We start from the raw sequence: 20000 nt of genomic DNA on the forward strand, positions 1-20000 counted from the left end.
TCCCAGTGTTGTAACTATATTTACATACATTCAAGTTTGGAGCAGATTTCTATTTTGTGCTTTTTATACCTCAATACCAAATATGCAAATAAAGAAACGTGAAAAGAAAAATGTTGAAATTTGGACATTTAGTATTTAAAGCAGAAGGAGGAACATCACAGTACAGTTGTGCCTTCCAGCTGTGTCATCATCCAAGCACTCGCATCATTTCACTCATTCGTGGTGCCAGATTTTAACATTGAGCAGCAGCAGTACCCATGACCTTGTACGTCAACCTCCTTCAAGCTACTCTATTTGTAAGGATGAGTTTTAATCTGAAAGCGAGATGGTGAGCGGTCACCAATCATTGGATTAATCACTAATCATTGGCTCCCGTCTGTGCTGCTCACTTGCATCTAGATTATCTATTTATTCTATAGATGCACTCATGCCTACGTAAAGCAGTAAAGATGGAATCTTTAGCAGTTTTAGTAGAATATATTTTTTGTCATAGCTTGTCAGATGTTGAGACCAGCTCACCTGGAGATGTTGCATTCAAAGTCAATGCCTTCGTGCAATGAGTCCACAAAGCAGTTGGCTGACTCCAGCGAGGACAGAGAGTGTTTGGCCATGTCTGCTCCGTTCATCAGCTTTATCATCGCCCTGGCGTTGGTGCTCACGTCGTACTTAAAGGTGCTGCATAGCAAACAGACACACAACATGAGGGTGGCTGGCAGGAGTCAAATATGTCAACGAGCTATGACACACATTGTGTGGGTGAACCAGGCAACAAGATGTAACATCATACAGTTGAATCAAACCTCTCTAAAACTGTTCCAGTTTTGCTTGTTTCAATAAAAACATCAGAACCTTCATGAAGGGAGGATGTATTGCACTGCTTTAATTTTACACAGCTGTACATAATAAAGTGGTGATGTACTGCTGTGGTAGTATTTTATTCTGTATGCTAGATTCAGAACATTTTCAACACTTTACCTTGCCGTCAGACAACACGTTCTGACTGGGAACCGAATCCTCTTCAGCAGGCACCACACTCCTTTGACAAAAACAGTAATTTGACCTCACAGAACACAAGAGTTGCTCGTCTACTGCTGCATGGATCGGTTAGTCAGTGTTATTGTGTGACTTTAGTGAATCCCAACTAACCCTTTTAGAACATCAAAGTCACACAATAACACAAGCTAACCGATCGAGGCAGCAGTAGGCCAGCAACTCCTGTGTTCTGTGAGGTCAAATTACTGTTTTTGTTGAAGGAGTCTTTGAAGAGAGCTTTGGCTCCCCGTCAGAAAGGGCTGTCTGATGACGAGGCTAAGCGGTGAAAATATTCTAAATGTGGCGTACACTTAAACTGAAATACATTTTGCTTTGCTCCGTGCTGGTACTCCTATCTGTTTCTCCAAACTATTCCTATAAGTGTGTTACACATCATAGAAAACGAGTGACTGAGTGTGATGAGAGTCTCGGGGAGCAGCAGAAAGAAACACAGTAGCTACCGTTTGAATTCGGCAGCGAGGTGCTGGGCCAACGCCTGGGTGAAGCTCTCTCCTCCGATGCTGTGGTCGGTGTGGGTGTTGAGGACCCGGAACACTCCTCCGTTGACCTGCAGCACCGTCACACTCAGGGACGTCCCGCCCAGCTTGTACACGACGACGTGGCTGTCAACACGGTGCAGATACATAAGTACACATGGTTTAGAGTAGATACATTTTGATATCATAATGAATCCATTAAGTGATAACATCATCAACTGCAGCAGCAGCAGCATACCTCTTTCCAGAAGAACACTCCTGTCCTATGTTATAGGCCAACAGAGCCGCAGCAGGCTCGTGGATCAGCCTCAGCACATGGAAGCCTGCAGCTTCAGCTGCCTCCCTGCACAAAGCACACGCAGTGGTGGGACTTCATTAAAAGGTTTCACTCTCCCGCAAAAGAAACGGGACAGTTGTAGTAGGTTGTGATTTGGCTTACCTCAACGCACGCTTCTGAGCATGTGCAAACTCGAAAGGGACAGTGATGACCGCCTCGGTGACATCGGAGCCGAGAGCCGACTGAGCCGTTTCTGAGAGAGTGGGAACGATCGATCAGCTTGCCGTTTTTCAGCAAGGCATGCATCTGTGTGTGTGTGTGTGTGTGAGTGTGTGACAAACTACCTTTCATTTTGTGGAAGATGAGTTTTGCAACATCATCTGGAGTGACATACTCTGGGTGATCTCCCGCTGTGATCTCATAATAAGGCTTCTCCTGTCTGTTGACCACCTGAACACAGCAACCAAAGCTTTTACCTGTACAGTTGGTCCTTGTGGGCTCAAACAGTGGTTTCAAAACTAACGAGCCAGCAAACTTCTGCAACATGAACAGCATCAGAGGAATTAATGGGGGAACACAATCTATGTTGTAAACATACCTGCAAACTCATGAGGGGTGAAAAAGGTGACAAGCCCGACACCCTATCGGCGGCGGGGGCGCTCCGATAATTTTATTTTAAATATGAGCTTTAAAATGTAGCATTCTGGAGTACTCCGAGAAGAAAATTAAGTGATAAGACATTTACTTTAAGCAAAAAACTAATTTATTATTCAATTATTAATCAGTATTTCAGCTCTATTATTAATATGAATCTTTATTTAGACAAAATCCATAGAGACCGAGGTCTCATTTTCAAAAGTTTTGGTCAAATAAAAACAAAGATAGCAAGAGTAGCGAGAACCATCGCCTGTACAAATAAAGTGATTTGTTTTCATTGAACCCTGTTACTGTTTGGCTTAATATTAACTTCTACTGTTACTGTAAAGCGGTTAGAACTGTGGCCTATCTTCTATTTGCAATTAATACGCATTCAATCCAGTTCAATTATTTAAATGAAAATGATAATCTACTCTGGCTAAGGTAGCTTATCAAGAGTAAAATAATAGCTGTGATCTATACACACCACTGCATTGTGAGCAACTGCACGTGGGACTGTTGGGACTGTTAGTACACTGGCTGTGGTCATCACAGTGAACAGTGTGTACAGTGTGATGAGAGGACATGTGAGCCCTTGTTGCTGTAGTTCATCTCCTTGGAGCAGAGGCTGCATTTAGCATACCCTGCCTTATCAATGCATTTAAAATACTGTGACAGCAGGAAGCTGTACTCACATCTGTTTAGACCTCCACCTTTATCCAGGCCCAGCTCCACTCACATCTCAGCCCTGCGTCAAGCTGCGCTACAACCAGCCTCCTCTCCCTGAAGCTCTTTGACCTCATCATCTCATCAGTATCTGGGCCTCATGTTTCGTGGTCATGAAAGTTATTCTGACCACGAAATCATCCTCATTCTACTTTGAGTTAAAACAAACAACCTGCAACCAGATGCGCCGGTGTTCGGGTTTAACGTTAACGACTGACCGCGTGAACTGAACCGGAACACAGGGGGTTTGCATGTTTCATCACGTTACGTTTTTTCCTTCTAAATTGCAATAATGACGAACGTTAACAGTCGATAAAGTTCCGCATGCAGTGGACGTTAACTTAACCCAGCAAGTCTGAACGGTAACGGAACATAACGGAACTTAAACTCTAACGGAGGGAAATGAAGATGCTGTACACATCTGAACGCTGATTGGCCAAGACTCGACACGTCAAAGATGTTCTATTGCGAAGATCACGACATCACATTTTCTCCTCGTCTCACTCCAATCTGAGAAACGCTGGCTGGCCAGTTGACCCCCCCCCCCCTGAAAAAAAACCTCTACGGATCTACACGATTCACGTGGATGATATAGTTTTGATTCAAAACGGTGAATTTCACCGAAAAGTGACAAGTTTGCAGGTATGTGTAAATCAATCAAACTCACCTGACACTTGGTCTCTGTTTTGTGGGTTTGTGTCTCTGGATCATCGAAGCTGCCCATTGAGAGACGGGGGAAGAGAAAATCTATTAGTCAGTCTGAACACCTCAGTAATATACCAGCACCATCATATCATGACAACTCTTCAAGCATTCATCTAATTATGATGTGAAAGCACAAATGTTCTCAGGATTGACATTGTATGAGACAAACAAATTGAACTTGTTAAATAAAAGGAATTCCAGACAGAAGCTGCCAAAATGAAAGTTTCAGCTTCAGTGTGATAATACGCACTTAAGGGACAGTCTGATGTTTAGAAGTGGGGTGGTATGAGGTACTTCTCCATAGTCAGAGTATCAATTACAGTAGATAGAGTTCGGAGAAACAGATAGGAGTACCAGCAAAGGATCAAAGCAATGTAACGCTGCGGACGTATTTTAGACAGCTAAAAAAAATAAATAAATCGACATCAGTTTAAGTGTAAGCTATATTTAGAATATAAAATATATATAAATGCCTATATGCTTATAATTTAGATTTGAATATGGAGCAAGTGAGCCAAGCTATTATGCTCTGATGTCTCCTGTAGCTTTAAGATTTGGAAACAAGACAGTATCAAGTATGTCACCTTCTCCCCAGCACTTGTTTCACTTTGACGACTGTGTTGGCAGCGTTGCGGACCCGTCCTTGTTTTGCTGCGATGCCGACAATCTGCAAAACATAGAAATCAGGCAATAAGCAGACCGGCAAATATACAGCTATAAATGCCAAATGTTAGATAGTCTGATACTCAATGAGGGAGCTACAGCAGTCAATAATGGAATGATAATTTGGTTTTACAGAGTAGAGATGTGTACGTTGATGTGCAAGTGTGGAAAGCAGTTTAAACCTCTTTTTAAGTGTAAGTTACAGAGACAGCTGAGTGTCCTGTGGAGCCTACAGTGGGCGTGATGTCAGAACACAACAATATAATATAAATCTGAGAAGAGCACAAAGCTTCAACTGCGATAACCCCAAAGACTATGACCGCCATGATAACTGACGCAAAATGAAGTGTGGGTTGTACCTGCTCTGTGTCTCTGTAGCCCACCACAGCTGGAGTCACTCTGTCTCCTGCGTCGTTAGCCACCACATCAGCCCGCCCATCCTAACACACACACACAATTTCAGTTGAAAACTTTTTTTTTTTGTAGATTTTGCTGAGGTCAGGATCCTGCTGGACTCCCTGTGGAGCAGTTCCAATGATGACCAAGAACCTGAAGAGAGAACATATCCCTTGAGGCCTGGGAACACTGTGAATCCCCTTGCAAGAGCTGAAGGCCATTGTTAGGGATACACTTAGGAGTTTACCTTGCTTTATGTGAGCTGGACATGCATAAGTACCGGGAAATAGAGGGATAGCTGACGTAAACAAATAATATAATAATTTATAATGAAAATAATAATTAGCTACAGCCCTAATACCTACATCATACTATCAATACTTTGTGTCAACTTGAGTGTGTTGTTAATGCCAATTCTGAAATGAAATGTCTTCATTCATCGTGTCCGCAACTAACGTCACAGTTTGTTAGCATTTTAGCAACTAGCGCTATTTTCGTAGGATTTTGGAGCTAAACACTCGGCTATATTATGGAGCAGAAGAAGAAGGAAAGCGTGGGAGAGCCCTGTGGGATTCAACTGAGCCTAACTCACCTTAAATATCGCAGCACAAGCACAAGTATATCCGAAATGAACTCCTATGGCCGCCATGCTGGAAAGAACTCAGAGGGCTGTGCAGCACGCGCATGCGGCCCACGTTGCGCTTCCAGGAACAACTTCCGGTAGAACTTTTTCAGAGCAAAAGCGTATAACTTTTATGAGCCTACGGAACTCGGAAACTGGATAATGATTATTTGATAGCATTTTATATAATATGGTGTACTAAAACTGGCAATATAATAAATAAACAAATGCAATTTATTTATTTGTGCATATGTATTATCATTATTATTAAAGAAGAACAATAATTGTATTCACAGTAACCATTTTTTTCTTTCTAGAAAATACCCACATAACTTGTAAATTCAGCAGGTTTCTTTCCCTAATCACTGTCTAAACCGCAAATCTTGTCTCGAAGAATTGTAATCAATATATTTTATATCTGCAGAAATCCACAGGCAGACCTTTAAGTAAAAAAAACAAGACTCCATAACGACTAAAATACCTGCATTCATAATCTTACTTTCTTCAAAGTACAGGAGTAGTTCAGGCAAATGTACTTAAACTATCAAACATATTGTAAATGGCTCTTATTTATTATTATATTATTTCGTTATTCACTCAATATCTGAGTCCCATCTTAATGCTATAGCTGGTGGAGCTTAATTTAAATTTACCGCTGGTATAATCTGTAAAATATAATATTTTAGTTAGTATTAATTCAAGTTTCAGGCCAGTTGGATCCATAACCACGTGGTGACGTAAATCCCAAAGTGTCTGCTGGCTGGGACACCGTGGAGCTAATAATAACGACCAACGCCACCATGTCGGTGTTGTCCCTCGCCATTCTGCTGCTTTTCAGAGGGTTTACTTTTTCTGCTGCAGGCAACTGTGAAGGTTAGGCAGCATGGTGTGAGCAGAAGTTATACACAGCGTGGTTTACCAACACTAAACTGTGCTGATATCAGCAACAGCTTCTTATTTGAAATGTCAAAAGCAGCTGCGCATGCCTGTGGCCACACAGCTATCCTACCATAATCTGCCCTGCATGTGTGGACCAAATTAGGGATGCAGCCCAACACATGGATTTTTGCGTAATACATTTACAATCACTTGTGTCAGAATATAGCCGCGAATTTATGAGTAGATTGTGGAAAGTAATCTAAAATTACAGACAGAGAATATAGGACAAAGGTTCAGAGATTTTCAAAACAAAAGAAATCTACATAATTAGATTAGTTTATTTCTTCATATTTCTTTGACACTTGGGTTTCATGTCCTGCACTCTACTTCCAATGAAGGCCTACTTATGTAAGCATTCTATTAAAAACAAGAAATTATACTAATAATTTAATAAAGTAGAGGTCAGGCTACTCAGCACATTAGATCTACTTTATATTTATTTTTTATTTGGAGTGAGTATGGATATGAAACGCCCACAGAGCATAACATCTTTGAGTCAGAATAAGATACATATGCATCATACATATTTTCAAATGATTATACTGAATAATTTGACTATAACAGATACGTATGATGTTGATTGTAACAAACACTGCTAATTGTGAAACTCACCGAAGAGCCTGTTAAACACACTGTTAACTTAAATGTATCTTTGTCCACAAATAACCAGACCTGTTGATAACCAGAGCTTGCTTACTAACAGTGAACTGGTCTGCAGTGTGTGTGGACTTTCTCTACAGACTGTATGGCAGTCTGACCTCAGCCCACAGAGAACTCACTCCGTCCCTGGTGGAGGAAGAGCTGATCCATGCCTGCACTGCCGCCCATGGGAAGGAGGCAAGGCTGGTGAGAACACAGACACAAGCACGGAAACATAACTACAAAGATTTAGATAATTTATACCATGTAACCATGTTAGCAGAGACATGCATTCTTACAATATGGACACCAACTTGTCCATCATCATCAATCTTTGACCATCAAGGCACAAGAGAGCCATTGCTTTATATTCACCTAATTTTCTAAACTGGCAACCATTCTATTGTCTTCCTTTTTTCATGGCCATTTCTTACTTTGAAAGAGATCTCTCTCCATTGCGTCTCCATAATAAAAGTTTGGGGTGACTGGGGTCAATATCCTTTTATTAGCCAGTAATTCTCATTCTGTGTAAAAAAAACATTGTCAGCTTCAGTTGGATATAAAAAGCCATGTAAGAAATGTAAGAATGTTAAACAATGTGTGGAACTTGAGTCAAAGACTGCATATCCTCAATAAAAACTGAGGCTAATGTGTGCGTGAGTGTGTGTGTGTGTGTGTGTGTGTGTGTGTGTGTATTGTTGTGGTTTTTTCGATGTCGATGAAGTTCATTCTACCTTAATATCTAAAAGCTGGCTTAACACTTATTTGCTATCTGACTCGTGGTGAGATACCACAGGATTCTCACTAATACAGGAACTCAGTGACGAACACCCACAGAACACAAGAGAGATTGAAGTTTCTTCAGTTCACACAGATTTATTTGTACTACACAGAATACAAGCAAATCGAGTTGTCCGGACTCAACTGAACTAGAACGAAGAAATGCAACTTACTTTATACTGTCCCCCCCCATGCAGGATGGGGGGGGGGGGGGGGGGGGGGACATCTGGGAGTGGGGGACATCTGGGCCGCTGAGATAGGCAGTTGGTTCACTAATTAATCAATATCATCAGGGACACCTGTCAGAGGATCCTACTGATCCCTGTTCCCCGTCATGCTAACTCAACAGGAATGCAGTCCAATATCCAGTATCTGTGCATCTACTATGTATGGGCCTATGTGCTGATTGGATGGTAGCTTTGAATCTTTCCCCGCTTTGTCTCAGTCCCCCCTCCCTTCCTTCTTATTTATTAATGCTCCTGCCAAACTTCTGGAGACATCATCACAGCCGTCAGCCGGTCACAGTGACCCAAGAAGAGCCAGACATTCTGGTCCCTGGGCCCATACACAAAGGGCGTCCTGTTTTCCTCGGGCGTGGTAGGGGTGATATCGCGGCCAGTCCCAACTGGACTTTACCAAATTTTAGGACTCATGAGAGACATAAATCCTGTGACTAATCCTATGTCAGTGACTGTATGACTATGCCGGGGCCTGAACTGAGTTTGATACAAAAGAGTACAAAAGTAAGATTATAAAGATTACCTGAGCAAACGTATAATATAGACTCAGAACCAAAATATAGATGTAAATGCATACATTTTACAGATAGATGAATAAACACATAGGATAACCTTGGAGAAAATAATATAGTGGCAAACGCATACATTTTTCCTCTCTCAGTATGTATGTATATATATATATATATATATATATATAGTTTTGATAGTAAAACAAAGAAGGGAATTATCTACTTAGAAGACTTTGGAAGATATATTCATTTGATTTGACCAATACCTGATTCAGACCAACACAGTGGCAGTGTGTCTGAAAGCGTAGATGCAGTTTCGGAACCCATCGGCTGTCTGTCTGACGATGATTTAGCCTCGGGATACAATATTTTGAGAAGATTCTATCTGCAGACTTACCCGTTTACTTTACAATTCACGCCCACTTTATGACGTGACATGCCCCCCTCCGGGATAAACGTATGATGTTACTTATTAACACCATGATATTTTCCTAAACCTAAACACGTAGTGTTGGTGCCTAAACCAAACCAAGTAGTTTTGGCACCTAAAACTACTCATGTTATGGCTTCTAAACCTAACTAAGCATTTTTTCTTTCAGGGATGGAAATTAATATAATGATTTAAAAACTGATCAATAGTATGTTTATGTGCTGTCCTAGTGTTACTACCTAGGAGCCAGTAGTGATGCAGCAACCCGTGTCACAGCATCAGTGTCTCAACCTCTGGCCTCCCACGTCCCTGTTGAGAAGATCTGCCAGCGCCTCAGTAGCAGAGACACGCAGATCTGCCAGCTCAGATATGGTAAATTGTGCTCACATCCATAACAAAGACTAACCATTCATTTGCGTGTGGACACAATATAAAGCCTGTCCTTGTGTTTGGCGGTTGTCTGCAGAGCCTCCGCTGAAGAATCTGAGCAGTGATGGGCTCAAAAAGATGAGAGTCTTGGAGCTGAGGAACATTTTAGCCTCGTGGGGAGAAGAGTGTCGAGGCTGTCTGGAGAAACACGAGTTTGTCAGCCTCATCCAGGAGAAAGCACCACTGCATGCTCCCAGTATGGAACTATGAATAGTGAATGGTGTCGTCTCCACCCACCTATCCACACAGTACTAAATCAACTCACTCTTCTTGTATTCTTGTTCCCACCCTGACCTTATTTCATTTTATCTAAATTAAAATACCAATATGTACACTGCAATCACTGCAAATTACTGTTTCATACTGCAATAAACAACAAACAAGGTTTTTATTTGAAATTGGTAGTATTCAAAGTTGTAGTTTGATTGACATCCAGTTGGTACAATTTCCTCTGAGGCACATAATGCAGCCTGACAAGTGTAATGGGGAGACAAATTATAATCTGAATGCAGGATTTACGAGCCTGAAGCACAGGATGTAGTCAGGGTTCAAGTTCACCATTGGGGGCGTATTGCATGCGTCGTTCTACTCCACTTTTTCTATCTGCGCTAACTATTTTGCAAGGAAAACTGTTTAGTGCCGCCCAAGACGATTGCGATATGTTTAAAGATGCTAAATAAATAAAAAAACAGTGAAGCTGTTATGAGGCACTTTCTGTAAAGACAATCATGTAAACTATGTTTTCTTTCAGAAAATCCACATTTGGGCTCTTCTCAGCCTGAAACGTCTTTTGGGAGCCTAAAAGGTGAAAATGAGGCTTAGGCAGTAAAATGTTGAAAGCATCAGGTATTCATGAAAACATCATGAATACCTGATAAATATGCTGTTCTGAGGCCCTTTATCAAAGAAAGCCATCTAAACTATGCTTTCTTTCAAAATAAATCTGCTTTTGGCCTCTTTCCAGCCTGAAACGTCTTTTAAGAGCATAAAATGTGAAGATGCCCGTTTTGGCATTAAAGTGATGAAAGCATCAGGTATTCATGAAAATGTAATTAAAAACAGGTGGAAACGTGGCGACACGCCGCTGTTCAATCGTCCGTTCAACCCACACTATCTCACCACAGTCCGTTTAGATAGTGCTGTACTATTTTTGTTGCGACCATCATTATCAAAGTTATGAAAAACACCCCAGGTAGAAGTTTCTGAAAATCGAAGTACCTTTTTGAGGATTTTGTCCTGTACCCCCACATTTTAGAAATCCCCCGCTTGCAGCGCGTTGAGCTCTCAGGACCACCTTATGCAACTTCTGGACATATGCAATAGTACTCCCTAACACCCGAAAACGAACTTTGATGTTTAAAATCGATGGGGTTTCAAATAAAGTAAAGTTTGTAAGTTCAGCAATGGTTAAAAAAGGAAAGATATTTACAATAAGTTAAACATAAAAAACCTCTTTCTTGAACATGTTTCCCTGTCAGAAAATCTTTTTTCTCTCGCACATGATGTGTAGTTTATGGACAAATACGCAAAACCCTTTAACACACTGGGTCATTTTATTGAAATAGACATAATAAATATCAGAACACAGAAGTCAGTCTCACACAGACTATTTGTCCGGTGGCATTCATGCCAAGAGCAGGATGCAAAGTCCCCGTCAGTAGCATTTCCTGTTTCAGCAGATCCACTCCGGGTTAATACCAACCCATCACACGACGTGTTCAGGTAGTAAGCAAAGTGTGCAGTAGTCTAAGGAGGCATCTCAAAACGTCCACAACAATCTGTTCCACCAGAAATCTTTCCTGAAGACACAAACAAATCCAGAACGAGACAGAGGAGTCTGTGGGTAGTCCTGGAGGTGAGGCATTAAGTGCACAGCAGCAGGAGAGCAGAGGGTAAAAACATGATAAAAACACATCAAGTGGAAATAGTGGTTACTGATTGAAAGACATGAATGTGTCCAGTTATTCCACAGGCTTCATCAACTTTAAAATACCAGTGCTGCTGTCATGGATGAACATTAAATTAATAAATACATGAAGCTGAGACATTCAAAACAAACCATGACAGGCTGTGACACTGAAGAGCAAAAATACTACTAGGAAGACAGGTTCGTACATATGTCCACTTGTTGTCCCTTCAAAACTCATCTACCATCTAGATTTCATTTGAGGGGGTCACGATAAATACAGCTCAGACTAGAAATGTGTATTTACACCGTTTCTCAGACAGGATTCATTCAGACAGCAGGAAGTGGCAACAGCGGCAAAATCTCTCATGCAGCAAATGTTTTACCGTTGAAAAAAAATCTGTCTGAAGAGAAAACCAGTATTAGTTTCCACCAAAAAAAGGATGCAGTTTGTGTGTTTGAAGGAGGTGGGGGTTGAATTGAATACTTTTAATATTAGAAATGAAGCGCAAGATCCTGTTCTTCCCTTTTTATCTGACAGAGGTCCTTTTGCATTCAAGCAGTGTGGGAATGAAGTTTTAACAGCTAGCTTGTAACATCACGCACTGATATCTAATGAATCCATTTTATTGTATATGTCCGTAACGAAATAAAGAATAATATTCCATACTTTAATATTGTCAACAAATTTCAAGAAAAGTCCAATAATTATATTTGTAGTTATTGTTGTTGGCACCTAGCAGTTGTCAGGGAGTTAGAGCGTCTTTAGCTTTACGGTTTCATATGTTTGCAATCCAGGGCGTTGACAAAAATGAAACTTGCAAAACTATGTGGGGAGCTGAGGGAGTTTCCCTTTTGACTCTCGTCCTCCTCCTGACCTAACATCAGCTAAAGGGAGGTGTGTGTGTGTGTGTGTGTGGAGCCACAGTCCTCTGTAGCTCTGTATCGCACTAAACTCTGAGCCCGCACACTTTTTAGTGGCCAATCAAGGATTTGATTTTAATCCCCCTTGTAACTGTACACCCGGCCTACGCTCCAACTTCTGTTTCACTGGGACTTTAAGTATGACTTAAGCGGTACATTATAATAATTATATAATACTGAAATTAGATATGAGATCATGTTCCATAAGTGGACCAAACTGCAAGTTCACTCAAAATTCTCTACGGCTGGCAAATCTATTCCAGTGATTACTATTACAGCTGTTATTGAAGTGGTGATATTGGCAAACTGTTAGAAAAGGATAAATTAACGTGTGACACAAATCTCACACACACAGTAACAATTCACTGCAGTAACCAGTTGATCACTTTGATAAAAATCTATGCAGGGCAAACGCATGCACCAAAGCATGTATGTCCTTCAAATATGACACACTGAACCATACACTCACAACATCTCTCACACACACACACACACACACACACACACACACACACAGCATTAAAAAGAGTAGGAATGTCCATGCAGTCACAGGGTTCAGCTCCTGACTCTGAGCCACATCACTGAGAACAGTTTTTGTGTCCATCCGCAGGCTCAAAGCAGAGGAAATGTCCAGCACAAGTCCAGCGAGTCCAAAGAAAGAGAGGCATGGGGAGCCGGTGACTCCACAACACGGCTCTGTAGGAAAGTCATTAGATCACACAACAAGACTTCATCAGCACCTTCATCATAATCCTTCCCACTGGAACCAGTGTGTCAGTGCAGTGTCCCGTAGGCATGCTCGCTAACGCTAACTAGGGTGCAGAGATGGTGGCGCTGTGATCGTCCAGTTGCAGACGAGGAAAGTGAATATCACAGTTTAAGCTAAGCTGACACAGCTAGCACACAGGGAAATGTCTGCTGCTGCTCCTTAAAGTTTAAAGAAACACACCCATGGTTCTGCCCCGTATATCAGTGTATGTTACTGTCAGCAGTTTTCCAAAGAGTAATTTACTTTTAGTTTTTTTTGTTAAATTTAGCTTTTCTCCAATCAGCCACTGTTTTAAGTTCATTTCAGGGGACACGTTCCTTCACAAACAGTTGCCACAAATACTCACTGGAGCACCAAATGTGGATTAATCCGCCGCTGAAAATAGTTCCCAAACAAATGCACTTTTTTCCTACTGTCCCAGTAACGTTTCTTAAGAACTAAAGTGGCCAGCTGCTTTAGGAAATTATTGAGCTTAAAAAAAACAATATATTTGTGGGCTGTTTTCAGTTGGAACCAGTGGGCTTGGAGCTAAGGGTCGGGAATTCAAAGTATTCAGAGACTAACACATTGTTAGTTTGGGTCTTTTCCTGGAATGTGTTGACAATAAGAAAAATATAAAATACTACGAGGGATAACAGCAAGTAGATTTAAAGCGTAATGAAAAAAATGCAGCCAGTGGCTCCGTGGAAGGTAATGTGATTGGGATTTGTAGTTCATGACATAAAGCATGATGAAGCAGTGGTTGTAATTTAATTAAAAAGGGTCTTTCAGAGCCACAGGCAGGGTAATAATACTGCATCCAGGCTTATGGCCGATCCAAAGCCTCAACCTCTCACATGAAGCAGTGGAACGTTTTGCTTTGGTAACCAAACTTCTCATGTCCCTCACTTCCTCCTTCCCTGGTCATGTGACTCATCCCAGAGCCAATAGGCTAAAAGTGGAAGGGTGGGTGCAGTTGGTGGTAGTAAGGGGAAGTATTAGAGGAAAATGAAGAGCTGTCTCTCCTGAGGGCTAAAGGTCGATGCCTTTAACCAGCGAGGCTTCCAGTGTGACGGGGAAGTCGTGGAGTGTCTCCAGGACTCCGATGAGGGCGTTGACGGTGGTGCGGTCTCTGAGCAGAGCAATGTCCTCGTACATCCGCGGGATCACCGGGCATTCCACTAGCAGGGGTAGCCACTGGGGCAGCAGGCGGTCTCTGCACAACAAACAGTGAGATAACGTTTCTACACTGGGTGGCAGTAGGATGCCTATATAGTGCATACAAGCATCTGATATCTGTTTTCTGCCACACTGCCATGTTAAGAGTTTGGAGCAGCAATTGAGACTCGGCTGTGTGTTTGTTGCGTCTCCTCCAGAGAGTTGAGGTCTCGCCTATTTTTAACAGCAGAAACGGTGAAAATTATCTTTTGACATCATACCAGCAACATTACTACAGTTTTGATGTCTATATCGGTTGAAAATGTCACAGACATGGTAAAAACACTTCCTGTTTCCTTTTCAAAATAAAAGCCCTCTGCTGTCTTTCTGTGGACATAATCAATTCATAAAATTATTTCTGTACCAAGCTTTTGATTGTGGATTGTTATTATTCACAAATGAGCACGCGATTTTTAACCTTTTTATGACATTTATAATGAAATCAAACATTATGGCAATTATTGAATGCAAACTATGTAGAAAAAAGGGCCGGCAGCAACGTTGTCTGTGTGGTCGCTGCACGAGAGACGCAGCAGCTCAGCGAGGGTGAGTTAGATTCTCTAGGCCCCTGAAAACCTCTTTTGTCGGTCAGCTTCTTACCATAACTGATATTTTCAGCCAAAGTTCAAACAGCTTGGGATATTATCACAAGGGATTTCTATTTCTGTCTGTGCTGTTGTCTCCGATACATTTCTGTTCTGTGGTTGGATCCTGATTGGACCCTAAACACTCATATACACTCATCATACTATGTCCAAATATAATGTATGTCAATAGGACATATTGGATCATGAATATCTCTCTGTTCATTAAATGTGTAAATATAGTATATAAATCGTCTCTGACTTGACATGACTCTTTGGTGTGTGTGAATATTTTTATATCAGAGTTCCTTCTAGAAAAATGGCATATTGTCTTGAAATGCATTTTCTAAAACATAATTCATACATTTCCGCCCCTGTTCTTGGTGAACTCTCTTTACATCACAGAATTATAAACCGTAGGTAGGTGCAGCAGTGCTCTCTTAAAACGTACCTGGCTCCGAGGCAGACCAGCAACTGGAACTTCCCGTCCTTGCCGATGTTCCTGGGGGTGGAGTTGATCGCGTTGACGTAGCGACAGAGTGATTGACAGGTCATCCCCAGGGGCTCCGCAGTCTCCTGGAGGTCTCCCATCTGGTCAGCTGACTCCATGTAGGCAACAGCCTTCTCTGCAGAGGGAAGAGGGACGACATGTTTCCCAACACAACGTTCTGCAAATCATTCATTTTGTCCCAACATAAAATACGAATCAGTGTGCAGCTCCTTCTCTTTTTACATATAAATCAATTTCTGAACTAAAATACATAAAAAACATACACGATGGTGCTGCATACACATTGACAAAATCTGGTTCAATACATAAAATTCGACTTTAAAAAAAATTACTAAATGAACACATTTTCCCCCACAAATCACTTAAAATGTGCCAAATTAAATAGCTCATGTTATTGTCAGCAGATGGCGCTGTCCCTCCACACTCACCCACAAAGTCCCACACAAACACAGTCTTCTGGAAGAGCCGCGCTGACTTGAAGCCATGGTGGAAGAACTGTTCCAGAGCTGCCACCAAGCTGTTCTCTCCACACAGCAGGACGGTGAGGCTGCCTCTCTGCATCCAGAACCCCAGGAGACACAGAGAGAACAGAAATCAGTTTCCTTTACATAAACTCTACCTCATCCATGGGATTTAAAACAACTCTGGGTCTACATCTGTTTCTGTTGACAACAGAAACAGTAATATAGAAACTAATTATATAAAGAAAAAAAGCCTGTGAATAGTGTGGAAACAAGTTGAGAACAATAATATTAGCAAACTGTTGACATGAGGTTCATAACCACTACATGTTAACTTGAATTACTTCTTTTCACGAAGAACACCATTGTTTTGCTGTCTTTGGTCACGACTAAAGCTAACAAAAAAATTCTAAAAACTAAGGTAACACTAAATGAAATGTCCCTGCTAACTACAGGTGACTGTTCTTAGTCATGCGATCGCCACTTCTTCAGACTTTGGTGCTGGTTAGTGCTAAAATAGTGCCTCGTTTCTACCAAACTCCACCAGTTGGGATCTACTTTCCGCCCCTGAACTTGATCCTGCAGTTTGAGCTGGTTAACAAAGAAAATCGGAGAGAGGATGACACAGCTGACAAAAACTGTTGATGCCATAAATCTTTACGTGGTCCTGTGAGATTTGTAGTTTTGTAGTGTGGCAGGAGAGAATTTCACGCAGCCCTTCGAGGCAAAAACTGCCTGTGACTACATGGAATCAGTGTTGTCTGGTTCACAGCCTCTTTCAGGGCTGCATGCATTGCCCTTTACTCCATCACTCCTCTGACAAGAGGGCACTTATTAAAGTGAGGCCTGCACTGTTAGACCAGCACTTGAGCACTCAGCACTGAGTAAAACATAATGAACACAGTCAGATGGAGATGGAGAGAATTACATCCACACAGTCTGGTGATGTTTAGAGAAAGTACAGCAGTGATTCAAATAATACAAATCTGTTAATTCATCACCGATTCTGAGAAGGAGATCAGTCGCTCACCTCTTTCTCTGGCTTGTGGAAGTGTTTGACAATGTTGTTTACAGCCTCCCCGATGGCTTCTTGGATTTGGGCTGAAGTCGGTTCTGGAATTAAGAAAACGGCCGTGTTGATATACAAGCAGAGAGAAGCATGGCTTCCCCCTCTTAGGCATTTTTTATGCTTTTTCATGCTGAACGACTTATTTCCAAGAAACATATGAATGTATGAATGAAAAGAAGGTGGTGATTTTGTGTGATTCTTTGTGGAGAAACTCAGTTTTACAGATCTATTGATTAAATCAACAAGTCCAACAACAACGTAGGAATATTAGTTGACTAAGAATTTCTTTGGTCAAGGAGAGCCCTACAGAGAAGATCTCTGACAGTCTCAACAACCATTATGAGCATGACCTCACTGCTATATGACACACAGGACACCGAGTATTTTACAAGTTCATTCCAGTATTTGTAGACTTTAAAGTCAAGGGTTTAGTCATTGTCAGACCATCATTTCATTCCTGACAGAGACAGAGCTCTGAAATATTGAGTCTAAAGTGAGCTACTGGAATTATTATAGACCGCTCCAGTGTTTTAATCATTATCAATCAATAACTCATACATTTCAAAAATTATTCTTCTCTAAAATTTTAATTTAGATGGTGCTAAAATAATAAGCTCAAAATAAAAAAGTAATAAAAACATCACTTAATTCAGTTTCCTTATTATGTCTTTAAAAGACAGACAAAGACAATTACTAATTGATATTATTCATTAGAAAATGAATAATTTTCCTCTACGTTAAACATAACGAGAGCTGTCTGAACCGGTTTCTCAAGATGATCTACAGACCTTGTGGGCAGTTTAATGTAGGAACTATTTTCATTGTGCCACGCTTCACCCGTCAACCGTATCACCGCTGTTGCTATTGCTAGCTCCCCTAGCACCACTGAATTAGCCAATGTTACAGCTCAGTCAAGGAAGACACCATTAATGTTTACACCGTGCGCTGTCACAAGCACGAGCCTTTTGTCCGTGAGTAGATGCATGCATCCTTCAGTGATACAGTTGGCTGGTGTAGTTGGGTAGAAAAAAAAAAAAAAAACAGCTTACTACAAGATCTGTGGATTATCTTGAGTAACCGGTTCATGAATTCTGGAAAGAGACATTGCTGTTAGGTTTCTTAAATGGATTTTTTGGCTCTTTGAGCACAAGTGTCCACGAGTTCCATTATATCGGAGAGGAATCAGACATCTCTACGGCCGATATCTCCAACACTTGGCAACTAACACCAAAACTATCTAGATTGTTAAATAGCACTACAGGTGAGAGGAAATGTATTTAGTTTTGATTTTGGGGTGAACTTAAAATTGCTTTTTTAAAAGTCTATTATTACTCTGGTGCCACATTCTGGACAGCCTACTGAAACAGCTTTTATGTTGTGATATAACTATAAAGCTTTATCTCATGGGTCGGTATAATTACCAAATTGCAGTATCCTGTAAATAACTATGTAATTTGGTATTAATTATAGGAAGTTAATTATATTTAAAGTCAGTTAAAAATGTGTTAGTTACGTTTTTGTTGTTTTGTTGTTTCTTAAAATAAAAAATGTAATCCAAGTAAGTAATTCATCATTTCGGTGGGGCTATGGGGATTTAAAACCAGAGTGGGTCTACAGCAGTGAGTGTTTGCAGAGCTGCATGCGAGTCCTGACAGATACTCACTGTATCCTCGTCCAGACAACGACGTGATGTTGATGCGTCTGGTCTGGGATGGCGAGCGCTGCAGCGGGGGTGTACGGCAGCCTCTCCCAGAATCCTCCTCTCCGCTAGGCACCGCCAGCTCACCGATCAGGACCCTCTCCAGGCTGCCGTCGTCCACACCCTTACCGAGCCACCGACCACATGGAAACCTGGAGGGGTGGGAGACAACAGAGGGCTGAGGGGTTTAGAGGGATCTGTTTTCGTTGATAACAGATCCCTCCCCCATGCTTCATATTCACGTGGTGTGTATATTTTAGGAAACTACAAAAAACTCAAAGGAAGTTAAAAGGTTTCTGGAACCGAGAGTCATTTTTCTAAAAAAAGAAAAGGGAGATATTACTGAGGAATTTATATTTATGATAATTTGGTTATTGTATGTCTAAATCAAATGCCAGAATCTTGAAAACCTATTCACCAATCTCTCCGGATTGTCCGTAAATTTCATGGCAATCTGATAATTGTCGAGATAAGAAACAACCTCATGGTGGCGCTTGAGGGAGAGTCAGAGGTTTACCAACATCAGTAGGATTAATCATCTGCGGATCATGAATGGCTGTAAAAAATGTCACTTCATCAGATAGCTGTTGAGATATTTCAGTGTGGGTGGTGGACACCCGGAGTGACCGAGCACAGCAGACAACACACAGCACTCCACTCCACTCACTTGTATGTGTGTCCTGTGATCTCGTTGCGCACCATGACACAGTCCACCAGCCATTTAGCCAGCAGGCCGGCGTTATCGTGTCCCAGCTGCACCGTGGTCAGCTTCCCCAGGTTCTGACACTAAACACAGACACACAGGGAGGACAAAACCGAATGAATCGAATACTGCAACATCAAACCCTACTATATATACTTTATCAGTGTACAATCAACTGATGTACAAAGGACTGATATTACTGCTGCTGTTTTTACTATCTGACAATATGTCACTATCTTTAACAAAATCAAAGCTATTTTTATAACGTCGTTCGGTGTTTCACTGTGGGAATCGCCTCGGCGTGAAACAGGGAGCTTACGGTGTGCACCTTTCATGAAACGACATACCAAAGGATGTTGCCCCACGGGCTTCTCCCCAAAGCCTAAATAAACTTTAATAGTAGAAAACGCCTTACCCTTATCTACCAATTCTTGCAAGAAACACAGCAGGTCAACCACTGAACACTGAAAAGGAATGGTGTGCCTCAGCTGGCACCACTCCTCAAAAACCTACCATTTACCACTGTAAAGAGAGCGAGTGGAGGCGGCCCTTACACTCTGAATGGCGTCAATGACCCGTGCAGGCAGGCCTGCCGTTCAGGTTCCACCTCTCACGGGCCAAGCCCAGAGCACTACCCGGTCTGTGAACCTTAGAGTAG

General features: G+C 41.5%; 3 protein-coding genes across 4 annotated transcripts in view; 1 reads left to right on the forward strand and 2 right to left on the reverse strand.

The window, feature by feature from the left end:
- hspa14 (heat shock protein 14) overlaps positions 1 to 5634 on the reverse strand; it is an 8483-nt gene extending 2849 nt beyond the window's left edge. Inside the window, exons 1-9 of the mRNA XM_076076163.1 lie at positions 5525 to 5634; positions 4896 to 4976; positions 4458 to 4540; positions 3836 to 3884; positions 2151 to 2256; positions 1969 to 2059; positions 1768 to 1872; positions 1494 to 1655; positions 520 to 675 (exon numbers count right to left, since the gene is read on the reverse strand). Of these exons, the coding sequence (XP_075932278.1) occupies positions 520 to 675; positions 1494 to 1655; positions 1768 to 1872; positions 1969 to 2059; positions 2151 to 2256; positions 3836 to 3884; positions 4458 to 4540; positions 4896 to 4976; positions 5525 to 5581 (890 nt within the window). The 5' untranslated portion in view covers positions 5582 to 5634. The remainder of the gene's footprint in view (positions 1 to 519; positions 676 to 1493; positions 1656 to 1767; positions 1873 to 1968; positions 2060 to 2150; positions 2257 to 3835; positions 3885 to 4457; positions 4541 to 4895; positions 4977 to 5524) is intronic.
- A 720-nt stretch (positions 5635 to 6354) lies between these two features.
- Positions 6355 to 9729, forward strand: cdnf (cerebral dopamine neurotrophic factor). The gene is made up of 4 exons (XM_076075993.1): positions 6355 to 6427; positions 7212 to 7339; positions 9321 to 9462; positions 9557 to 9729. Exons 1-4 carry the CDS (start codon positions 6355 to 6357, stop codon positions 9727 to 9729), a joined length of 516 nt encoding a protein of 171 aa, XP_075932108.1.
- Positions 9730 to 11053: 1324 nt separating this feature from the next.
- The window catches only part of LOC142931966 (DENN domain-containing protein 5B-like), an 80389-nt gene continuing 71442 nt past the window's right edge, over positions 11054 to 20000 (reverse strand). For both annotated transcript variants that reach the window (XM_076076142.1, XM_076076141.1), the window contains 6 exons: positions 19307 to 19425; positions 18604 to 18791; positions 16902 to 16984; positions 15839 to 15965; positions 15351 to 15525; positions 11054 to 14313 (listed from right to left, as the gene is read on the reverse strand). In XM_076076142.1, the coding sequence (XP_075932257.1) occupies positions 14130 to 14313; positions 15351 to 15525; positions 15839 to 15965; positions 16902 to 16984; positions 18604 to 18791; positions 19307 to 19425 (876 nt within the window). In that variant the 3' untranslated portion in view covers positions 11054 to 14129. The remainder of the gene's footprint in view (positions 14314 to 15350; positions 15526 to 15838; positions 15966 to 16901; positions 16985 to 18603; positions 18792 to 19306; positions 19426 to 20000) is intronic.

Source organism: Anarhichas minor, unplaced genomic scaffold (genome assembly GCF_050575085.1).
Source record: "Anarhichas minor isolate MPS153535 unplaced genomic scaffold, ASM5057508v1 ptg000055l, whole genome shotgun sequence".
Classification (NCBI taxonomy): Eukaryota; Metazoa; Chordata; class Actinopteri; order Perciformes; family Anarhichadidae; genus Anarhichas; species Anarhichas minor.

Coding starts and splice junctions, on each gene's coding strand:
- cdnf (XM_076075993.1), top strand. CDS start 6,355: ATGTCGGTGTTGTCCCTCGCCATTCTGCTGCTTTTCAGAGGGTTTACT. Junction 6,428..7,211: donor TGCTGCAGGCAACTGTGAAG/GTTAGGCAGCAT, acceptor ACTGGTCTGCAG/TGTGTGTGGACTTTCTCTAC. Junction 9,463..9,556: donor GATCTGCCAGCTCAGATATG/GTAAATTGTGCT, acceptor GGTTGTCTGCAG/AGCCTCCGCTGAAGAATCTG.